This window comes from Watersipora subatra, chromosome 4, assembly GCF_963576615.1.
Source record: "Watersipora subatra chromosome 4, tzWatSuba1.1, whole genome shotgun sequence".
NCBI classification, from domain to species: Eukaryota; Metazoa; Bryozoa; class Gymnolaemata; order Cheilostomatida; family Watersiporidae; genus Watersipora; species Watersipora subatra.
The window spans coordinates 12,302,892-12,326,146 of record NC_088711.1 but is presented as its reverse complement, the minus strand read 5'-3'; the positions used below and the strand labels follow the sequence as shown (position 1 = coordinate 12,326,146).

The window sequence follows — 23,255 nt, the reverse complement described above, 5'->3', positions numbered from 1 at the left end:
ATAATAACAAACTAATACTTGTCTACAAAACCTAAAACAGCTAATATATAACATGTATGTATAATATACAATTATCATCAAAGTTTTATCATTTTTATCGCCAAACTATCGAATTCTTAACATTGACCTTCAACGCCTTGAGACCCTTTGCATGGTAACTCAGTTTAGCTACCAGAATTCAGGGTAGGAAAGGTATTCAACACGATATAAAACACTTCTAGCAGCTGCCTGAAGGTACTCATTTATAAGGTTCCATATAGTTGTATTGTGTATTGCCAAACACGTTTGCAATATCCAACACTGATGCACAATGTATTTTGTGTATTGCTAGGTACACTAGCAATAGCCATTATACAGCAGCCATGAGTTTTAAAAATCTTTACTGCTTGTCACTATCAGGTTTACTGGTAGTGCATGAGGCAAAGACTCAATAGATACTAAAAGGATCTATTGCTTTGTTACAACTCTTGAAGGCATATGTGAACAGGGACCAGAAGGACTGGTGTTCCTACTTGGACCTGGTTCTACTAGCCTACAGAACAAGCAAACATACTTCAACCGGGTTCTCCCCGTTTGAGATGGAACATGGTCGAACCTGCCGCCTGCCTGTTCATTTGCTCTGCCCTCCAACTGATGAGCCAAGTTTTGATTCGTCAGATGATTTTGTCCTGACCTTAAGGCAGCAGCTCAGGAAATCATGGAAGGTAGCCCATGAGACTAATGAAGCTGCCAGTTTGGCACAGAAGAGGCAGCATGATAAGCGGGTGAATGTTGATAATATACACCCAGGAGATAAGGTTTACGTGAAGCGTCCTAATCTCAGGATTGGACTCTCACCTAAACTCCAGCCTGTCTACAAAGGACCCTATGAGGTTCTTGTTAAGCAAGGGGTGGATGTGCTTTTGCGGCAGGATAGATCTCAAAAGCCCGACTGGGTTCACCTTAATGACTGCAAGCTTGCTCATGAACGGACACAGCATTGGCCTGATGCTGTGAGCTTTGAGGTAGTTCCCCCTTTTGGTGATCTTGCCACGCAAACTACGCATGCAGCGGAGCCAGTCCCAAATGCAATGTCGGGTGCTGATGGTGGAGAGAACTCCACAGCATCTGATGTGGTAGCCGACTCCAGTCAGTCGCTCGAGGCTGAGGGGGATAGCATCACTTGGGATGATGAGTTGGAGGCGAAAGAGTTGCCACGATATGAGCTGCGACCACGCGGCCCTAGGCCCATGTACGACATGAGCAAATGGTGAAAAAAAAAAATATATATATATATATTTATATATATATATATAATAATAATAAAACGTAACTGGCAGTATATTGTATTATAATCTCGTATTATATACACACATATATACAACTAATGTATGCTAAAAGGAACGCTAGTTTTACTGGAATTCTAAACCATGGGTATAGGTACGAGGTGGACTATAGTTTCCTCGACATCTATCTGGTTGGTGTTATTTCGATGTAGTTGAGACTGCCAAATGAACATAATTGACTAACTACACGCGTGTGGTTGGCTCGATTACATTCATGTATACCTCAAATTGTAGATGACTGAGAGGAGTACCAGTGAGGGAGTAGTGGTGAAGGACGAGGTGGTGGAAATGTCCACAGCCATGGACACCGTGGAAAATTCTGGGGACCAATCCAAAACTCCTGGGCCAAACAGTGAATCCCAGCCAAAGCCAGCAGTCATAGCTCCAAAGACCACCAGAAAAAGGGCGACCAAAGAAAAGGGCGAAAAGAGGAAGTCCAAGAAGACTAAGGACTGTTGTAGCGCCGCCAAGGATTTAAGGAGACTCAGACAATTGCTGAGGGACAGAAGAGCGGCCGTCCAATCAGCCCGGGACCGATCGAGTCACATGACTAATGTATTAGATAAGCTTTTAAATGACATTCTGGCTGAAAAGAAGAGTAGCATGTAACCATTATGTATATATCAGCTACATGAAATACACCACTTCTCCCTATACCTTGTTACTACTCTCCTCTTTCTCGGCAAAGCAAAGCATCGGGCACGATGCTTTTTGTAAGAAGGAAGGTATAAGGTTCCATATAGTTGTATTGTGTATTGCCAAACACGTTTGCAATATCCAACACTGATGCACAATGTATTTTGTGTATTGCTAGGTACACCAGCAATAGCCATTATACAGCAGCCATGAGTTTTAAAAATCTTTACTGCTTGTCACTATCAGGTTTACTGGTAGTGCATGGGGCAAAGACTCAATAGATACTAAAAGGATCTATTGCTTTGTACAACATAAAGAAAAAATTGCAACATCAGCTTAATATAATGGAGCAGTATCCATGTATTTAGCACGAGAGGGTCACACCTGCATGTGACCACAAGCTAGATCTGGTCAACTCTAAAAATAAACAGATTCCTCACGGTTCAAGCAAATGTCTCAATATTTTGGGCGGCTTGACGTTGTAACCCGGATTTTCGAGTTATAACCTTCAACCGCCTAAGCCAGATTTGAGGAGCGGTTTTGCGCAAAGTCACAGTCACGAGTGGTACCGACGTCAGCGTTAATCCAAGTTAATGCTACGGAAGATACCACACGACGCCGCAAAAACTTAAGCAAGATCCGTGTAGAATTGTATAAAAACCCAGAGCGTGTACACATCTCTTCAGTTGGTTTTCAGTCACTGCTAATGACAAAGCACCACTGAGTGAGAGAAAGCACCAGAGTTCCAGGCTACACGTAAGTTGTATTGTGTTGTTACAAAGTAAGGGGGTGGACATTGGGAGAATGCTGAAGGGCAACCGGAACTCCATTTGAAAGAACACATGCTGTTAGAAAATTTTAAATACACTGGTGGACTCCAGGGGACACTACATACTTTTGATTAGATCAATTATATATATATATATATTGTGTAGAGTAAAACTTCATGGATAATTGTGGTTGCCTCATCTGGACAAAGCCTTTTGGCTGATGCTGACTACTATTTTCTAATATTATATTACACTAGGTGTTGAGTTTTGAAAATATAACTGGAGTATATGCAATGTTAAACCAAAACTTGTTGTCCCCACATCTAATACTAATTACTGTTTAGTGCTCTATGAATAATTAGTTCTGTTGGTCAAATAAGAAGTCTTCTCACTCGTGCAAACAGTTCTGAATGTTAGAGATTTGTACACATCTACAACGCTACACAACCCACAGCAGAGCCGGACGCTCAGTTCATTGTCTAGATATAGTGCGTTACACATAGACCTTGTAATAAGATGATATGTGGGTGTCTTGAAAGGTAATTAAGGAGAGTGCAAGTTTAAGATGTACAGAGAAATATCCAAATAGATTGTAAGAGACAAACAGACAGTGAGATAGATATATACAGTAAACTATTGATATAACCGAGGCAAATTTGAATAATTAACCATGACACACTTAGCATATTTTTCCTATTACACATTTTTCAGATGCTTGTACTTGTCTCAAGTTGAGATATTGACTTATAGTTCTAGGAGTGATGATAGTAATCAACACAAAATAACCTCCACCAAGTAACCATACCTAACTATACAGTTACGACAGGAGATCATTGCGATACAGAAATGACACTGCATTGATTCAAGCTCACCAAAGCACTCGATGCCGCTGCCACTGTATCCGTCATCACATAGACATAAAAAGCTGCCAGGTGTATTAATACAGGAAGCATCTGGGTCACATCCTCCATTATTGGTTACGCATTCATTTATATCTATAAACAATCAATCAACAGTTTAGTTTATTACAGAGACACATAACGCAATATATAACATAACACAACATTATATAACATAACACAACATTATATAACATAACACAACACTTGTCTGAATCATTATAGGATAATGAGAGAGAGGTACAAATTAACAATGTTCAAAACAGTAAATTAAAATATTGATTATTAAGAATTCAAAGATGAAATTAAAACTGATTGAGACATGTATAATAGAGTATAGACCAGAAGTGTTATGGTTCAACAACTACTATTATTACATATACGGAGTCAGAAATTGGCTCTTCACCCACAGTCATAAACGATTTCACTGCAAACTATATAATGTATACGTATGAGCGCTGGAAAACTAGGGAGCCAGCTAGTTTCAAGCATATAAATGACTATAGGGTTGTCTCACCTCTACAGACTTGTCCATCACCAGAGTAGCCAACCTTACAGGTGCAAAAGTACGAACCGAGTGTGTTAAGACAGTCAGCATCTTCATGGCAGCTGTTGCTGCCGGCACACTCATTTTCATCAGTGCAACTGCCAAACAAACACCGGAACCTTAGCGAAGAACAGAAGCTACTCACAGCTAAATGCTCTATCTCCTCCTTTGCTTTTATTACAACTACTAGTTCAAAAGCCACAAGTTTTTCAGTTACAGTGATGGCTGGTGATTGTTAAGACCTATCTAAAGTAACCCAGAGCCGTATAGCTTCACAGAGTCCCGCGACCAAAACCGGAAACAAAAACGCTTGTTTTCAAACAAACCCGATCGACGTACTGATCTATAATGAAATATTCTTACCTCCCTTTCAATACTTTTCTTTTTGCATTTAATTTACTTTTTTACAAAAAATTATTGGTAGCTTCTGGTAAGGATTTGTGTCCTCTTTGAAATGGTGTATAATACAATAATCAATTTCAGAGCGACTGCCAATGGGAGTAATTTTTGTTAGTTAGTGTTGCGGCCTCTCCATTATAACTTATATAAAAAATAGTGGGCTTGGCCTGTTTGTTTGGAAACGAGCGAGCTCCCATATACGCTTTGGTTGGTCGAGGGACTCTGTGAAGCTATACGGCTCTGGAGTAACCCAAACAACTTGGTAGTTTTATGTTTATGTTGGGGAAATATCTAGATAATAACCTCATGATATGGACACAGCGGTCAGCTAAAGGCTGGTTCACACTATATCACCGTATATCAGTGTAAATCATACAATACTTCGGTGATCATCTGTGATAACAATGTTCACACAATCACAAACCCATCCGTGTGTATATCAGCGAACAGTTTACAACATAGTGTATTCACTGTACAATCCGGTGGCAAAAACAATAGAATGCTAGTCCCGCAGCAACTGCCATAAAAGAAAATATAGATCAAGCAATTCGCAATAGCCAATGACCATCGTCGAAGAATGCACATTGCACATGACTGCAATCTTTCCTGATGTTTCCGTGTTGCCTCGACGGTACTTAGTCGACAAATAATTGCCAAAAGGACATGCCGACGTACAGCGAGTTAGTGTGAACCAGCCTTAACGTGATTTATAAACTTGGTTGTCAGCACTGGATAGCCATAAGGCTGGAGTTTTTAACACAGGAGAACTAGGAGGGTAGGACATTAGCCATGCACAAATCTTTTGTGATCTACAAAGAACTAATGAGATGTGTCTATTAGTAATTATTTACATTGTTATTATATCTTGTGAGATAGTCAAGCAATTACAAATACAAAAGGTTTTATGACAGCTGTATACAATGTAGGTATACCATGACACAAATAGGATTATTTTGTTTAACTTTAACCTCTCGCTGAAAATGAGAGAATACCATCTACTGCCAGATCTGGCCAGCATTATTGTCCATAAATTTTTTTTTCTAGAAACAAATACAAAAATTCTATGTTATCTATCACCAATTAAAAACCAAAGAGCATCTCAGCAACTTGTAAAATGTTATACATATCATTCTAGTAAAAGTTGCATTGACATAGAGAGAGCAACTCCAAGCTTTGTGATGCATCCAAACTGCTTACCCAACATCAGTTGGTTGCTTAGAAAAGCCCTGAATGCAATCGCAAGTGTATGATCCAAACGTATTCTCACAGGTTCCATCTCCACAGATGCTAGTATTCTTGGCGCATTCATCTATATCTAAAACAAGCAAGAAGATTTAGGGAGGCGGTAGGAAGGTGTCAAAGGTGGCCACCCGGCAGTTGTATCAGAGCGTTTAAAGATCTCATTGGGGCAACTGAAGTCTGCTAGGAGCGACTACAAAGACCCGATACAAACTCAGAAAATTGACTGGTTTGACTTGAAAACTCATTGGAATTGGTTTGAAAGCTCAAGGGAAATTTTACCTTGTCCCAGTGTTATTGATGTGAGAATTGTATTCTTTAACTTTTGAAAAATGCATACTTCAGTTACAAATACTTAAAACTAAATTAAGCATAACAAAAGCCATTTGGTTGCTGCAAGCTTTTAGGCCTCGGCTACTTCAGATGCTCCTGCCAACTGAAGCATATGTCCGTATGACATCAAAAAAACTCTGGTTTGATTCTCATCGCTATAATAAGAAAGACATCATATCAGTCTAAGAGCCAAAGAGAATGCATGTTGAACAATGAAACGGTGCACATAATATGATTAGTTTACCAACCTGAGCACTTGATTTGGTCTAACGAGAGTTCAAGGCCGCCAAGACAGATGCATCTATAACCACCCAATTCATTCTCACAGTCCCCTCCTCCACAGATATCTGGGTCATCTATGCACTCATTTATGTCTGAAGATGAGTAAATATATCAATGATGAATATGATGATCAATATGAATATGGCGCATTGATACCTCTTCGTATTTATGGTTTCTCATAGCACAGCTATTAGGTGAAACAGTTATGCATGAGAAAAAAACCTTTGAACAGCTATAGTAAGAGAAAAGACAACAACTTAGCCAATGGCATCAATGTTATCTACTTGCATCAAAATGATTGATTGTAGAGTTTCTCTTCTTCTACAGACTATCTACTAAACATCTGACTCTAATCGGGAAGTATACATTACTCAAGACAAGCAATGATAGATATCTGAAACTGCTGTCTCTAGAAAAGCAGATATAACAAATCTCACAGGTATGCAGCAATTACACATAAGAGATCATGGAGAGACTAGCATAGAAATGAGACTTACCTACACAGCCATATCCATTAGGTGAGAGTTTGTAGCCATTCTGACATAAACAGTTATAGGACCCTGCCGTGTTCTCACATATACCTTCACATCTGCTGCCTATGGCTCCCGCACATTCATCCACATCTATGTACAAAAAGATTTATTTAATCACGCCAAGATGGAATAGTGAGACATCCTGTCACTGTGATCAAACTGGTGTGACAACCAACATTTATCTGTGACACATACTTTCTATTTGTAAACTTCCTTTTATGAAGGAGTGACAAATGAACTATACAAATTTAAAAAGTAACATCTTTAGTCATATTTTGGTTTACATTAAAAGAAAATTCAATGTTTTATTTTGCACTGCCTTTCTCAATTGATCTATTGTCATGAACTTGCCATGCAAAAGTATGCTCTTGCCTATTTTCTTATCGCTTAAAATTACAAGTTCAATAATTCTGTAGAAATAATATGTAAACATGCTTTAATAACGCTAAAACAAACTTAGTAGTAATGAGCTTTGCTGGCTTTTAAAATTTTGCAATAGTGACACATCATGTCAGGGACAATAAACATAAATTAGCTGGCAATATTAAAGGCCAACACTATAGACCTGACTTCTTTAGCAAATCGTAAAATTTGTGACTGATTTATTTTCCTAATCATACATAAGGTACCTTGAAGACATCGGCGATGGAAAAAACAACACAGCTGGTCACATTCAGATATAACAGAGTGAAATTACGTATAAATGAATTTCTTCAAATTAAAATCACCTGACTTTTGCACACGCATACCTCCTTTAATAAAACAGTAACAATTGTATTAGCTTTGGTGAGTCAAGTGAAACATTATTGATATTGTTCAGCATCAGAAACCACAGTAATGTTTTTACATAGAACCTGAAAGACAGTAAAAAACTTACCAATGCAAGCTGTTTGCAAGTCATTTGTTTGATAACCACTGTCACAAGTGCACTGATATCCTCCCATAAAATTTTCGCATCGACCGTTTGAACATTGGCTGCTGACTGTGGAGCACTCATCAATATCTAAAGCAAATTAATTAATAACATAAAAAGAAGTGCGTCGGCCGGGAATCGAACCCGGATCTATTGCTTGGAAGGCAACAATGCTAACCTTTACACCACCGACGCCGGTTGATCGACAACGGAAAATCTAGAAAGATATCAAAAAGTGTGACAATAACAATAGTTCACAATATTTAATTTATGATATTACATATTCTGAAAAAAAAACACTAACATTTAATTTATTTACTTAGATTAAATAACTGCATTTATAATGGGTTATGTAGCAACTGTAAAATTTTCTAATGAATGCCCGACGGCCCATTCGAGAGCGTATACAAATTAGAAGTGATGCGTGCACCAGCGACAACGCCCGATCAGCAGCGCCACATCATCACTTTAATCATTCTATGAGTTGTCTACTCTTCGCTATTAAAAATCAATACAGTAAAGACCTTTGCAAGCTTTTCCTCCTGGCATAAGCTCATGTCCTTCAGGACATAAGCATGTAAATGATCCTTCTGTGTTTTGGCAGGAGCCCCCACGGCATAGAAGAGCATCGTTTTCACACTCATCGACATCTAAATAAATATGTCAACATTTTTTAATGAGATAAACATGTGGTTACAATGAACACAGTGAAGTTTACTATGACACATCACACTGTTGAAAAGTAGGGTAAAAGTAATATTCGATGAAACGATTGTAAATTTATGTTACAGTTCTCAAAATCTCAAGACGTGGACAAACTCTTTCTTGCAAGGTGTTTAATATTTTTCATGTTTTATAGACTTGCTGTTACCATAACAACAACAAAATTTCCTAATAGCTCATAAACACTGCAATTTAAAAACTTAGCAAAATGCTGTAAGTTCACTTTAAGAAAACAATAATCAATACACTTCACTTAAGTAAGGCTTCCACAAGTCATAAGTAAATGGCTCACTCGTGCATAAACTGCTTGCACATTACCACAACTTGTGAGTAATAATAATAACATTCAATAATAATCAATAACTTTTAACCACAGAATAACTCTTGGTGAGGAATAATATATTGACCATTTGTAATATTGTTATCAAAAACCTGCTTCACTATAAGAAACTGATTCAAAATTACTGGTCAGCAAATATCCATCTGCGAGCTCGAGTGCAACTGATATCAATTTAGACGTCGACTGTAGCAAAGCAAAATAGCAAAATGAAAGACCGATATATAACAGTTTAAATCGTGCATTTGCCAGCTGGTGCAATGGCCATGATAGTATAGTGGTTAGTACTTCGCGTTGTGGCCGCGAAAACCCAGGTTCGAATCCTGGTCATGGCAGGCTGAGTACAGCTTCTTTTTTTCTATGTAGCTTTTTGAGTGGTTAAGAACTGTTTTTTTTATCACAAAAATAAATACATTTAGTGTAATTGAAATACAATATACATAAGAATTGATTTAGTAAATTTGCAACAACTTACCCATGCAAACTTTCATTATGTCATGGGAAACATAGCCAGGTTGACAGTCGCAATTAAACGATCCGGGTGTATTTCTACAGTCACCAGCACCGCATGTGAGGGGATTGAGCTGGCATTCATTTATATCTGTGCAGTTGATGCCTAAAGCAATTGCCAAGCAAGTCAAGGGTTAACTAGCCTAATAGTGAATCTTACGAAATAGTAACATTCGGAGTTGAGGGTAGCAAGATGACTGAACAAATACATTACAACAAATCACTATTTTTATTTGTCAACTAGTCAAAATTCAATGAAACAGCCTGTTACAGACAAAATGAAACCACATGTTAGAGAAAAAAGAAACCTCATGTGAAGTACAAAATGTTTACATCTAATGTTTACATCACCCCTAATATTAGTAATTCTTCGCTTTCTATTTCTCACCCCTACCATTACTAATTTTTCTATTTCTCACCCCTACCATTACTAATCCTACTATTTCTCACCCCAACCATTACTTATCCTTCTATTTCTCACCCCAACCATTACTAATCCTACTATTTCTCACCCCAACCATTACTAATCCTTCTATTTCTCACCCCAACCATTACTAATCCTACTATTTCTCACCCCAACCATTACTAATCCTTCTATTTCTCACCCCAACCATTACTAATCCTTCTATTTCTCACCCCTACCATTACTAATCCTACTATTTCTCACCCCAACCATTACTAATCCTTCTATTTCTCACCCCTACCATTACTAATCCTACTATTTCTCACCCCAACCATTACTAATCCTTCTATTTCTCACCCCAACCATTACTAATCCTACTATTTCTCACCCCTACCATTACTAATCCTACTATTTCTCACCCCAACCATTACTAATCCTTCTATTTCTCACCCCAACCATTACTAATTCTTCTATTTCTCACCCCTACCATTACTAATCCTACTATTTCTCACCCCAACCATTACTAATCCTTCTATTTCTCACCCCAACCATTACTAATTCTTCTATTTCTCACCCCTACCATTACTAATCCTACTATTTCTCACCCCAACCATTACTTATCCTTCTATTTCTCACCCCAACCATTACTAATCCTACTATTTCTCTCCCCAACCATTACTAATCCTTCTATTTTTCACCCCAACCATTACGAATCCTTCTATTTCTATTCTGCAGATTAGCTAAACTCAACTTTATTGATTATATTCATACAGAATATGGCACAACTACAATGTAAGTAATGAATATGTATGTGTATATTGTAAAGCTAACCAAAAGCCCGGCATTGCCCGGGTAATAAAAGTGCTTGCACAGAAAATTTATTTTCATTTAACATATAACAACAGTTACCATTCTAACTTTCAAACTACATATCATGAGAAAAGTGTTTTTTGCGGTTTAAATAAGTTAAGAGAACAAATAAAACAACTTTTTCAAACTTTGGTAAAGGTTTTCAAACTTTGTCAAGCAACTGTAACTTTCAAACTTCATATTATGAGGAAAATAGTTTGTGCAGGTCAAATAACTTACGAAACAAAATAAAACAACCATAAAAGTGTTTAAATGTTAATGTGAAATAATTAGCAAGTAATAGCTAAATCAAGTCTGTTTTGCTACAATTACAATAAAAGCTGATACAATTAATACAAACTGAGAAAATAAAATAAAAATCCTGAATGTGTTGAATTAATAATAACAATTCTTGCATAAAAGTGTGTGTGTGCATAAAAAGGTTACTCTTCCAGCAAAAGCTATCTATCAAAACTTTGAATATGACGATACTACTACCGCTCGATTCTGGTACAAATGTAAAAATGAGATATCGGACTGTCTTTGTCTGGTACTTTGTCTGAACAGATGGAGGGAGAATGTAGAGGCTAGTCCTACTCGAGATAATAAAACTGTCCGCGTGAAAAGTATTAGCCTTTACAGCGATTTAGCAATGGAGCCTTACGAAAAACCGGAAATAGAAGTTCACGAAAACACGAAAAAGCATCGTGTTTCACAGAGTTAATAGAGTTTATAGATTTTCAATTAATACGTCATTTAACATGTGCAATCGAGAACAGGATATACATTGTGTGATAAGAACAATTTATGCTAAGGACTGTATAGCTCAGTGGCTAAAGTTTTGGTTGGGCAAAGCCTGTGGTAGCAAACACAACGAGTTCAAATCTAGCTCACGGCGAGCTTTTAACACCAAGATTTTAATAGCTATAGCTGGACATCTGAACAGACGACAGACTTTGAGATTTATTTACATAGGTATATGAACAATCTGGGCAATATTTATGTATTTCATACAGTTTAATACATACATTGTGTATTGTACAACCGGTGATACAGCTGAGTGTCTCAGTAATACAACTGACAGCGTCTTGTTTGGTTTTCATTTTTCTGTTGAAACTTGAGGAAAAGCAAGTATGTTAAGACTGTAGTACAAAGAGAGCCTAATTATTACACTATAGTAGTTTGATACAGTGTTTTCAATAGCGATTTCCATCCTTGCACTAAATCTATATAGGTAATCATGCAATCTAATTGCTATCCCACAATTGGAAGTTAGAATACGTGGTAGTCTCTCCCTTATTAGCAGACTATGAGTAGGTCAACATACCTCTTGCATCAATAATGTAGCCAACTGGGCACTCACACTCATATGAGCCAAGAGTGCTCCTACATGTGCCCACTCCGCACAGATCAGGCCATGCTGTACACTCATTAAAATCTTTGAAAATGGGTAGACCTTTACAAAGCTCTTCATACTCGTCTGAAACAGCAAATCAGACTAAAACCAATGATTAAAATTAACCTGAAACCACATGAATTACAATGAGAAAGCTCAAAAAGATTATTAATTATAAATCTATTTATAAACTATAAACGTAATCCCATCTTAGTACAAACTAAAATCACAAATAGCAAAATCAATAACACCTAATATTTTTAATCAACAAAGAGCGCTAAATAGTATTCCTTTTTCTACCATCAGAGAAATTTATGATTCTCACTAGAAGCTGCTATACAACTGCTATACTCCAGTAGCTGACACAGTTCAGAAGTAACCAAGAGGTCTTCAGCCAAAAAACACAAAATTTTGAACTCATTGCATTCTCATTCTTTGTTTGCATCTTCGATATATGGGCAGTATACCAGATCTTTTGTTTAACCATAGTGCTGAGAGCTTACCGGACTGACGGTGGGGACAGGCCTGACAATCATAGCCCCAAGCTAAACCGACGTGACAGCAGCATTCCACCTTGCCTGCTGATCGATTCATTGGCAAAGAGCACATGTCTTTGTGGGTGCCCAAATAGCAGTTCTCTTTTCTTAGGTCTGTACAAACGTTGAAAACTGGCTAGGCAATGTTGTTTACATTATGCTTGTATTAGTTGAATCCAAAAATAGACTATCAATTCAGGCCCGTATTCCCTGGGGCGGCTGGCCGGCTGAACCGCCCCAACTTTTTAGGAATTTGTTTTCGGCGGCTAAGTACAGTCGAGGCCCTACATGAAAGAAACCTGTCGGGCGAGAGGGGGGGGGGGCTTACACCGCCCCCTCAAAACCCCCAGATGTTCATAACTAACATTTGCCGCCCCAACCTACAACCAGGGAATACAAGCCTGTATCAATTACTGTACCTCAATCATAAATCTTTTCTATAATGGATTACTCGTGTTCATCGAATGTAGACATCTATTTATAGCAACTTACAAAATGTTGATTTGAGGCTAAACTAAAGTGTCTATATTTCAACTGTAAGATTACACCTACAAGTAAGAAAGCATACCAACGTAGAGCTGGTCACACTATTGAATGGATGATTGGTTGTTATTGTCGAGAAACATTCAGTGTCACTCATTTACCAGGATGAAATGTGATAGTAGAAAATCATGGGAATTTTATAACAGACCTATGCAACGTCGCCCTTGCAGCGTAAGTCCTGAAGCACACTCGCAAGTAAATGAACCTTCTGTGTTCAGGCATCTTCCATTTTCACAAGCATTTGGGTAGAGAGAGCACTCATCGATATCTATGGGTAAGAAAATGCTAATTAATAATAATTGTCATGTTTCTGCCTTTCATTGTTGGCCCATAAAAGCATACAACTTGGCATAGCCAAATGAATCATGCTGGATGTATCAAGTTAGCAAAATAGCTTATCTGAAGAGCTAATACGAAAGCTACAGTAGATGTGTTGCTAATTTTTAACTCGCAGATCATAAAACGCGATATACGTAAGCCGTATAATAAGAATAACAATTAAAGCATTGTAAAACGTAATCCCATATGGTCTAGTGGTTAGGATTCCTGGTTTTCACCCAGGCGGCCCGGGTTCAATTCCCGGTGTGGGAACACCTTTTGGCCTATGTTTTTTCTATAACACTTCGTTCCGCTTATTCATCTGAATTCCTTAGCAATTATTTTTACAAATCAAATACATTTACATGTAGTTTTAGGAGTTTTGGACTTGAACAAGAGCATTTAACAAATTTTTAAATGGCTGCTGCAAAAGCATAGATTTTTTCCTTTTAACAATTACATAATATATTTTAGCATTAGCAGCCAGTCAATCTGCAAAATGCAGCAGGCTGATAAATTTATGTCTACATTGTATTCTCTTAAGCATTATTTTAGTACCACCTAAAGCCATAAGTTTTTCAGTATTAATTAAAAATGCTGACTGCAAATACCCTTCTTGGTGACAGAGCACCCTTCCTCAGAGGACAAAATAATACGTATAACATATAGGTACTTTTTATGCTTGTGCTAGATGTGATAAATCATCAGCTAAACCCATGGCATCAAATCTTGAAAATTGTAAAAATTTTAGCAAGTTTGTTTTTATAGTAACAAGAAACTTTACTATGTATATCTAGTTTGACTATACTACCATTGCCATACAGCTTTAAAAATATTTTTAAATTTGAATATTCCAGAATGTGTAGCCTCACCCTCCAGGCCCCTAAAAGCTAACTGGTCAGATTATTCTCTGAACCAAGTCTGTCACCGCTTTCAGAGCTACTCAGTAACCGCTTGACCCGAGAATATTATCTAGATAAAGTTAACGAAAAATCTGTGAGGTGAAAATTTGTTTAGATCCATTAGCTGGGCTTAAAATCAACCTTTACCTAATAAATTCTATGATTCAGGGCTAATACCAACTTCATACACTAAAACTTCCTGAGTGATGTAACAGGTCGTAGCAGGAAGCAGTCCTAAATTCACTCAATTGCCTACCTATGGGGGTCCTCCCATGTTTTGTGACGATTCTGACGACCCGACGACAGGGATATTTAAAAAGTGACAGACGAGACGACCATTTATCAATGTAGGTAACGAGGTGACGATGATTGTGTAAGTAGGATTACTAAAGGTACGGCTCACGTAACAAATTTTTCGTTGGTTCTGAGTTCTGGCCGAAATCACGAAAAACACAGAATTATTTGGTCAAAGTTCACAGAATTATTTGAGCTGTGCATGCCCACCGAATTTGTCGACGAAATGCGTTTAACAGACTAAACAAATTATTAGCGAGCACGATTCTAGCAGCTTTAGCAACTAGTATAGTCCAAGACATGTATTGCGACACACAATAAAAGTAGGAAAGCAATTCAACATAGTACACAGGATGTAACTGTTCAAGTTGCGCTATTGTTGGTTAGTGAGTACGACTCTGACAAATGTTAGAATATATGTAGTCCGAGAACATAATGCGACACGCAAGAAAAATATCACGGCAATTCACCATAGTAAATACGATGCAACCGACTTGATTGCGCCAAAAATGGCAACATTTTCTACCACAAAACTTTTGCTGCTAAAAAGGAAATTTTTATTATTAAAAAATAAACAATTTGTACCCATAGTGTCCAAACGATAAATACATAAAATAGTGCAATCTAAGCAGTTTCATCATGTGTACCAGAGCCGTATAGTTTCGCTATACGGCTGTGTGAAACTATACGGCTCTGATGTGTACTATGTTAAAGTGGACTTGTACTTTTATTGTGTGTCATTATACATGTCTTGGACTATACTAATTGCAAAAGCTGCTAGAATCGTGCTGGCTAGCACGATTCTAGCAGAACAGAATAATTCTGTGTTTCGTTCATTTTGTGATTTTGGTCAGAACCAACGAACAATTTGTTATGTGTGGCCGTACATTTACTAACTTATTATTTGTCCATAAATCAACACTATCAAACGACACTTCACCAGTTTTGGTTTGAAGCATCTGGCCCAACATTTATAGGCTGCCAGGTAATTAAAGTAAACAGCAATGAGATGCCACGACACTGACAGCAAATCCGTTTCCAAGTCTGTGACTAACAGTGATTATTAAAGACAATCTCGGTCTATTTTCAGTACAAGAAATGTAGCCCTAAAAACCTAAAACGGTTTTCACTCTTCACGGAGTAATCAGCAACGGTCCCAAACATCACTAATAAGTTTGTGAAGGTCGCTGGTTGAGCCATGCTTTTGATTAGCAGAAGTTCAAGCTGAGCAAGTTTCAGGTTTTTAACGCAACTCAGTGCCGCCAGAATGGATGTTCGTATTAAAATAATAAATGTGAAGAAAGAGGTTGTTTTGGTTATCAACTTGAAAAAGGTGATGACAGTGATTTTAAAAGTGACGACAGTGATTATAAAAGTGACTATTCTGACGACAACTTTGTGTGGTAGGACCCCCACCTATGCATTGAGCTCCTGCGTAGAGCTGATATCCTTTGGAACAAGAAGCTGGACTGTTTGAACAAGGCTGGCAGGGGCTGCCCCATGCTGCTCCTATTGTGCTGCAGCAGACGTCTGGTGTCAGTCCTTCTGGTACAAGGCTTCCTTCACACCCAGCATCGGAATATGTTGACCAGCATGAGAATTTCCTCTCATCTAAAGGAAATAAACCTCAAGATACAACCTAGCAACGCTGGTTCATTATCTGACATGTACTTGTCAGTATCACTATACTGTCACTATACTATATAAGTCCGTATACTGCCACATCATATATAGTATCTTTATCAAATCATATGTAGTATCATTATCAAATCATATATACAATGTAGTATCATTATCATATATAGTATCATTATCAAATCATATATACAATGTAGTATCATTATCATATCATATATAGTATCATTATCAAATCATATATAGTATCTTTATCAAATCATATATACATGTAGTATCATTATCAAATCATATATAGTATCATTATCAAATCATATATAGTATCTTTATCAAATCATATATACAATGTAGTATCATTATCAAATCATATATAGTATCTTTACCAAATCATATATACAATGTAGTATCATTATCAAATCATATATAGTATCATTATCAAATCATATATAGTATCTTTATCAAATCATATATACAATGTAGTATCATTATCAAATCATATATAGTATCTTTGTCAAATCATATATAGTATCATATCAAATCATATATAGTATCTTTATCAAATCATATATAGTATCAATATCAAATCATATGTAGTATCATTATCAAATCATATATACATGTAGTATTATTATCAAATCATATATAGTATCTTTATCAAATCATATATAGTATCATATTAAATCATATATAGTATCTTTATCAAATCATATATAGTATCTTTATCAAATCATATATAGTATCATTATCAAATCATATATAGTATCTTTATGATTAAAGTTAATCTTCACTTAATCATAAATTCTTTTGCTTACAACAATGTAACAGCTATTACAGAGTCTCGAGTTGAGAAGAAAAAAGGTAAAAAAGCGCAGGCTGCATTATGACACAATCACTGAAACCATATAGCATAGAAGTGAGAGAAATGGTTGAGTACCTATACACAGAGTATGGGTTGCATTTTTACGCTTGCTGAAATATGGTGGACAACTGCAGTCGAATCCTCCTAAAGTGTTTCTGCAGATTCCATCTACACAAGGAGTCTCTGCACACTCATCGATGTCTTCACAAGAACCGGTTATAGAATTAAAGCGATATCTAAAAAGCATTGCATCAAGTAATGTATAAATAAATATGCCACATTATGTTGAAAAAAAACTAATATTAAATACCTGCTTGCTAAATTGATCTTAATTAATTTATTGTATATAGAGTAACTAATAATATTGTATATAGAGTAACTAATAATATTGTATATAGAGTAACTAATAATATTGCATATAAAGTAACTAATAATATTGTATATAGAGTAACTAATAATATTGTATATAGAGTAACTAATAATATTGTATATAGAGTAACTAATAATATTGTATATAGAGTAACTAATAATATTGTATATAGAGTAACTAATAATATTGCATATAGAGTAACTAATAATATTGTATATAGAGTAACTAATAATATTGTATATAGAGTAACTAATAATATTGTATATAGAGTAACTAATAATATTGTATATAGAGTAACTAATAATATTGTATATAGAGTAACTAATAATATTGTATATAGAGTAACTAATAATATTGTATATAGAGTAACTAATAATATTGTATATAGAGTAACTAATAATATTGTATATAGAGTAACTAATAATATTGTACATAGAGTAAGTAATAATATTGTATATAGAGTAACTAATAATATTATATATAGGGTAACTAATAATATTGTATATAGAGTAACTAATAATATTGTATATAGAGTAACTAATAATATTGTATATAGAGTAACTAATAATATTGTATATAGAGTAACTGATAATATTGTATATAGAGTAACTAATAATATTGTATATAGAGTAACTAATAATATTGTATATAGAGTAACTAATAATATTGTATATAGAGTAACTAATAATATTGTATATAGAGTAACCATAAAAAATGTAATGAATGTTTTATTGTGTAGTTGGCAGGCTCACATATTGTAACTACCGTAGTACAGTATTAGAAGTTGTTGGAAACGATTTCACAGTGAAAAACTGCAAAAGCGACTTTTTGACGATGACTTGCTGAATTCTGAAGAAATCGTAAAGAGTTGTGAGGCATTGACAATAAGCACAATTCTAACCCTCGATGATGATTACAAAATGTTTGTAACTCAGCTATGTTTGCTGACTACCCCTAGCAACTAGTGCAGCAAGAGAGTGTCTGTCTTAACACGCGCACCAAACTACAAGTGTTACTGAATATCATCCTTCCATTAGAATGTGAGATATGAACAGATATTAGACTTCAACGTGTATTTTACGTATACACGACTGGCTTCTCAATGCCTAATCAAAATTTCTAGTGACTATTGGGCCGCAATCATTCTTATATAAGTAAAGATATGATCCATCAAATTACTGAGACTGCTTTAGTTACTCTCTCCTGATAGTCACTCGTGATGACACCGTTTCTTTCATTGAGGGATAATTGCCTAAGTAGACTACATGAGGTAATAATGAAAAATTTACAAAAAATATCAAAAGACTCTGCAAAGCAAAGATAGACAACACCTCTAGAAAATGGTGTTACTTATCTTGTTAACAGAGCTGCATAGAGCTGGTACAGTACGGTTATACAGCTCACAGAACCAGACAGCTACTGCTAGTGTTGCTTGGCCAATAAAACGCAGATGTGAAGTAAGTAAATTTAGATTCCAACAGATTGATTATGATTCCTTTAAACTGAAGCAATTCTAACCTTTAAGAGTCACTCATGTCAAAATTTAAAAATTTTTATCAGAAATTATAGATATTTTTCTATCATTTGTGATTTTGTTTGCTATTTCAGGTGATTTCACTGTAAAATGGCCAAAACTTTATCGCAGTTAAAACGCTCAGCAGATAATAACTTCTCCAAAATGATGTCAATAGCTGCGCGTCCGGTTTGTTCCTCTTGTTATGACATCAGATATTGCATTCGCGTTGCAGTGTTACGTGTCTCTATTGGTCTACACTTTATTTTGTATTTTCTCAAAGTGCTGATGAGACCGTATATTTATCACTTATATAAACAATACGCACGACTATCATCGTCATTTTTGCGGAAGTCTGGGCACTAACTAAACTATCTAACTGCAATAAAATTTTGCAATTTTAATCTTGAAATATCCTGGCAATCAGATCACCTAAAACATCAAACAAAATCTCATATGATAGAAAATTATCTATACATTCTGATAAAAAATTTTTAAAATTTGACACAAGTCACCATTTAAATACCATTCTGTTCAGTAAAGCAATAAACTCAAATAAACTTCATTTAAAAATGCCCTGTCACAATTATCCACATACATAGAGCACTTATAGTGATGTCTGCACTTACCCAGTATGACACTGGCAAGTATAGCTTCCTATAGTATTCCTACAGATGCCACCAGAGCCACACTTGTTTCCAAATAGGCACTCATCAGTGTCTGCAATAGAGTGGTCATTCAAAGTCCCACAATATAGCAGAGTATACACATTGCATTCGTCAATAACTAAGGATGGCAGCAATGTCTCTTACAACCCATGTGAATGTTCTTCTGACAATAATATTGCAAACACTACAGCATATACAGTACTTGCATCTACGTAAGTACCATATGTGTAAGTTATGGAGATTATAGATATTATGTAAGTTACAGGATATGGGTTTAGATTAAATGACAGGTATTCTTTTGTGTATCGTTGCTTATTTTTTGTCCCATGGTCTAATTTGCTTTGATTGGTTTGGTCTAATTGATCGGTGATAATAGAGGTCATATCTATCTAATCGTATCTCCAGCAAATTATGGCAGAACATCATGTTCACCTACACATATTTCACCTCAGTACATTCATGTATCAAATAGAATGAGCCGCAAGAGTTTTGAAACCATAAAGCTGCTTCAAATGTGAAATTGAACTATACAGTAGATGAGTTGGAAACCAACCAATGCATGAAGTTTCAGAGTCGGGGACGTGCTCAAATCCTCTGTCACACATACATCGGTAGCCAGTCTTCAGCAAATTCTGGCAGATACCATTCTTACATAGACTTGGGAACATTGTACACTCATTTATATCTAAAAGAAAATTAAATGTTAGAGGTTCCATTTGGATGGTCTTACAAGTTCATAAAATAAATTTACTGTAAAACATTGATAGCAGTTGACAAGAGATTTTCATGCAACTCTAGAAACCACAATGTGAGTTGTTTTCTGCCTATTCTCATCATGAAAATTCACTGATTAAAATTAGCCAGTAACCTTGACAAAGCATACCTAAAAGGCTTCCACTCACAAAGTTCTTTGACAGTTTGGAAACCAATTAGCCAGCCAATATATTTCTAGTTATTCGCTGAATGCTATTACTTCATAAAATAGATATGATGAACTACATGTATAGCATAAAGATCAGACAAATCTCAATACTAGCAACTTCCAATCACATGTGTCTCACAGCGCAAGGATACTAACTCTAGTCAGTTTCTCACCTTCGCCAGAGCTAGACATACCATCACTGTTACCACACAGTGTTTGGTACTCAGCACTCTCTCGTGAGGGGCAGGTGGCGGGAGGTAGACCCCAGCACATTTGGGTTTCTGTTGGCCCATCGAGTAGCAAAGTACAACAGCACGTTGATTTGGTGACTACCTGTCAACAATGGAAGTTTCAATAACTGCATGGAGTCCATAAATAGTACTAAGTTGACAAAGAATTGGAACAAAGAGACAGTTTTTATCACAGAAGCATATCCAGTTACTAAACCATTAGATCATCATTAATCATGGCTTTTTCGTGCTTTGAAAGAGTACGGAGTTGCGAGCACTCTTAATTATATAAATGGTGAATTCCAAACAATTTGATACTATTTCGCTTCGGTAAATTTGTACGAAGGCATTCACTATGCGACAGCGAGTCTATCTTAACAAGTTTTGTTTTGAGGGATACATCGCTAATCTTGGAAAGATCTGTATAGTGCAACTCTGAACCTTTGCAACGGTAGGGTGCGAATTTATTGGCAGCGGGCAACTCCAAACCCACTCGAAGCATGAAAACACTGTGATTGTGTCTGTTTCAATGGAAAAAGCTGCCTAAGAGGCTGATTGGAAGGTTACACTGCAAAGGTATTACTCTGTGTTATTTACACTGCAAAGGTATTTATTACTTCTTTGTTTAAACAGTGACCAGAGACCTAAAAAGAATTATAAATCGAATAAGACTTTTTATTAATCTACAGACCGTAGGCATCAAAGGCTGACCTCAGAGCTAGGGTTTGTACAGTGCCCATTGGGAAGCAGACTTTTATAGCAAAGTTCTTTCTGCACTTCTTCACAGTTTCTCCCATCAGCGTGTAAAACTAGCCCATCGTAGCAGGTACATTGGAAAGAGCCCGCTGTGTTAATGCACTGTCCAAGAGTGCAGACACCCTCACTCGATTCATCACATTCGTTTATATCTATAAAAGATTTCAGGAATCAGTTTGCATCATTCTATATGAGTCATTCTTTAAAATATTAGTTTTTTAAGATGAACGAGCTAGTCAGAAATGCTCTCAATTAAAAGAACACCTGTATTATTGCTAGCAGAGATGCACAATGAAGCATTTGAACTGACTAATAATGGTATATATTATTCTCAGTATTTGTTTGTCGTTCGTGTGGCCAATTATAGCGATCAAAATCTAGGAATGAAAAATCCATTTTGTACTGGTATTGAACTAGGAACCACCAGTTCAGCAGACAGGCGAGCTAACCACTACACTACACTGTCCTTTCCATATTATGGAATAATTTTGCACATACTTATGCAGCGATTGCAAGAATAACTATAGGTAATTACTACTAAAATGCTTGAAGATGATAATTGCATGAGAGATCATGACGCGTAACGTAATTATCATAAGCACAATTATAAGCAAAACTTTTATTATAGTAAAAATTTAGACTAGCTCAAGTTACCAGCCTTAGTTACTCAAATTTATTGGGTAGAGAAACTTAGCCAATGGCAACTACATTACCTGCCATTGTTTGTAAGCTGTTTTTGTACTACCCGTGCAATGCCAGGCATTCAACTAGCAATGCAAATAAAATGCAGCTGTCTTAAATACTACACACATAAACAAAACATTTGTAGGTTACATGCAAATCATGGTAAACTATGATCTTCAATGCATAACTAAGTTAGATTGAGAGATTACATGTTAAGGAACATATCTGGGACCTGCAGACACTTTCTATGGTAGCAACTGAATATTCAAGAAGTACTATTAGGAAGAATTGTAGTACAAACATGGTTAGACAGTAATAACAATCATTCCGTTTTCTGAAGGCTACCTAATTTACCTTTCAACTCAAGATCAAATTTTACTGTTCAGAGAAACATCTACACAATATTCAAGAATTCAAGAACGTAATTCAGAATTTGCTTTAAAATTTATGCAGATACACATTAGTTAGAATATTAACCATTCCAACCAACTTATAAAATACAAGCTTGAAAAAAACTTTGAAAATGAGTTGCACAATACCAAATAGTGCAAGAGACAGTTTTCACTAATACCATTGTTGATATCTATGGTGAAATGCAGCACAAATTGCTGTTGTCCAAAAGTTGCAAGAAACTATTTATAAAGATAAAATTTTACAGGTGTGTATAGTATATCCAATCTATATATAATTATATAAATCTCAAAGTTTGTGTGTTCTTCAGTTTGTCCAACTATAACTATCAAAATATTGCAATGAAGAATCCGTATCGCAGAAGATTTCATCTCGGAACCTCCCATGCACCAGGCAAATATCTTACCAATTATGCTATGCGAGAGCAATTCATTCCTTGGGTGATATATGTCATTATCTGAGTGAAAATACGCATACCGCTCTTCATTATGGCGCAACGTCATTTTCTGCTTGTTCTCAC

The 23,255-nt window shown here is 36.1% G+C and overlaps 1 protein-coding gene and 3 non-coding genes across 4 annotated transcripts in view; 2 read left to right on the top strand and 2 right to left on the bottom strand.

Moving 5' to 3' along the window:
* The window catches only part of LOC137393930 (fibrillin-2-like), a 70,549-nt gene that overhangs the window by 31,155 nt on the left and 16,139 nt on the right, over positions 1-23,255 (bottom strand). Inside the window, exons 15-31 of the mRNA XM_068080644.1 lie at positions 21,596-21,792; positions 20,828-20,987; positions 20,286-20,417; positions 19,694-19,784; positions 17,257-17,417; positions 16,104-16,298; positions 13,322-13,441; positions 12,598-12,744; positions 12,026-12,178; positions 9,412-9,552; positions 8,401-8,526; positions 7,841-7,966; positions 6,928-7,053; positions 6,397-6,522; positions 5,774-5,891; positions 4,148-4,275; positions 3,604-3,726 (exon numbers count right to left, since the gene is read on the bottom strand). Coding sequence (XP_067936745.1) covers positions 3,604-3,726; positions 4,148-4,275; positions 5,774-5,891; positions 6,397-6,522; positions 6,928-7,053; positions 7,841-7,966; positions 8,401-8,526; positions 9,412-9,552; positions 12,026-12,178; positions 12,598-12,744; positions 13,322-13,441; positions 16,104-16,298; positions 17,257-17,417; positions 19,694-19,784; positions 20,286-20,417; positions 20,828-20,987; positions 21,596-21,792 — 2,370 coding nt within the window. The remainder of the gene's footprint in view (positions 1-3,603; positions 3,727-4,147; positions 4,276-5,773; positions 5,892-6,396; positions 6,523-6,927; positions 7,054-7,840; positions 7,967-8,400; positions 8,527-9,411; positions 9,553-12,025; positions 12,179-12,597; positions 12,745-13,321; positions 13,442-16,103; positions 16,299-17,256; positions 17,418-19,693; positions 19,785-20,285; positions 20,418-20,827; positions 20,988-21,595; positions 21,793-23,255) is intronic.
* Trnag-ucc (transfer RNA glycine (anticodon UCC)) lies at positions 8,000-8,071 on the bottom strand. The gene has a single exon. It is a non-coding gene; the product is annotated as a tRNA-Gly (tRNA).
* Trnah-gug (transfer RNA histidin (anticodon GUG)) lies at positions 9,200-9,271 on the top strand. The gene has a single exon. It is a non-coding gene; the product is annotated as a tRNA-His (tRNA).
* Trnae-uuc (transfer RNA glutamic acid (anticodon UUC)) lies at positions 13,693-13,764 on the top strand. Its single transcript has one exon. It is a non-coding gene; the product is annotated as a tRNA-Glu (tRNA).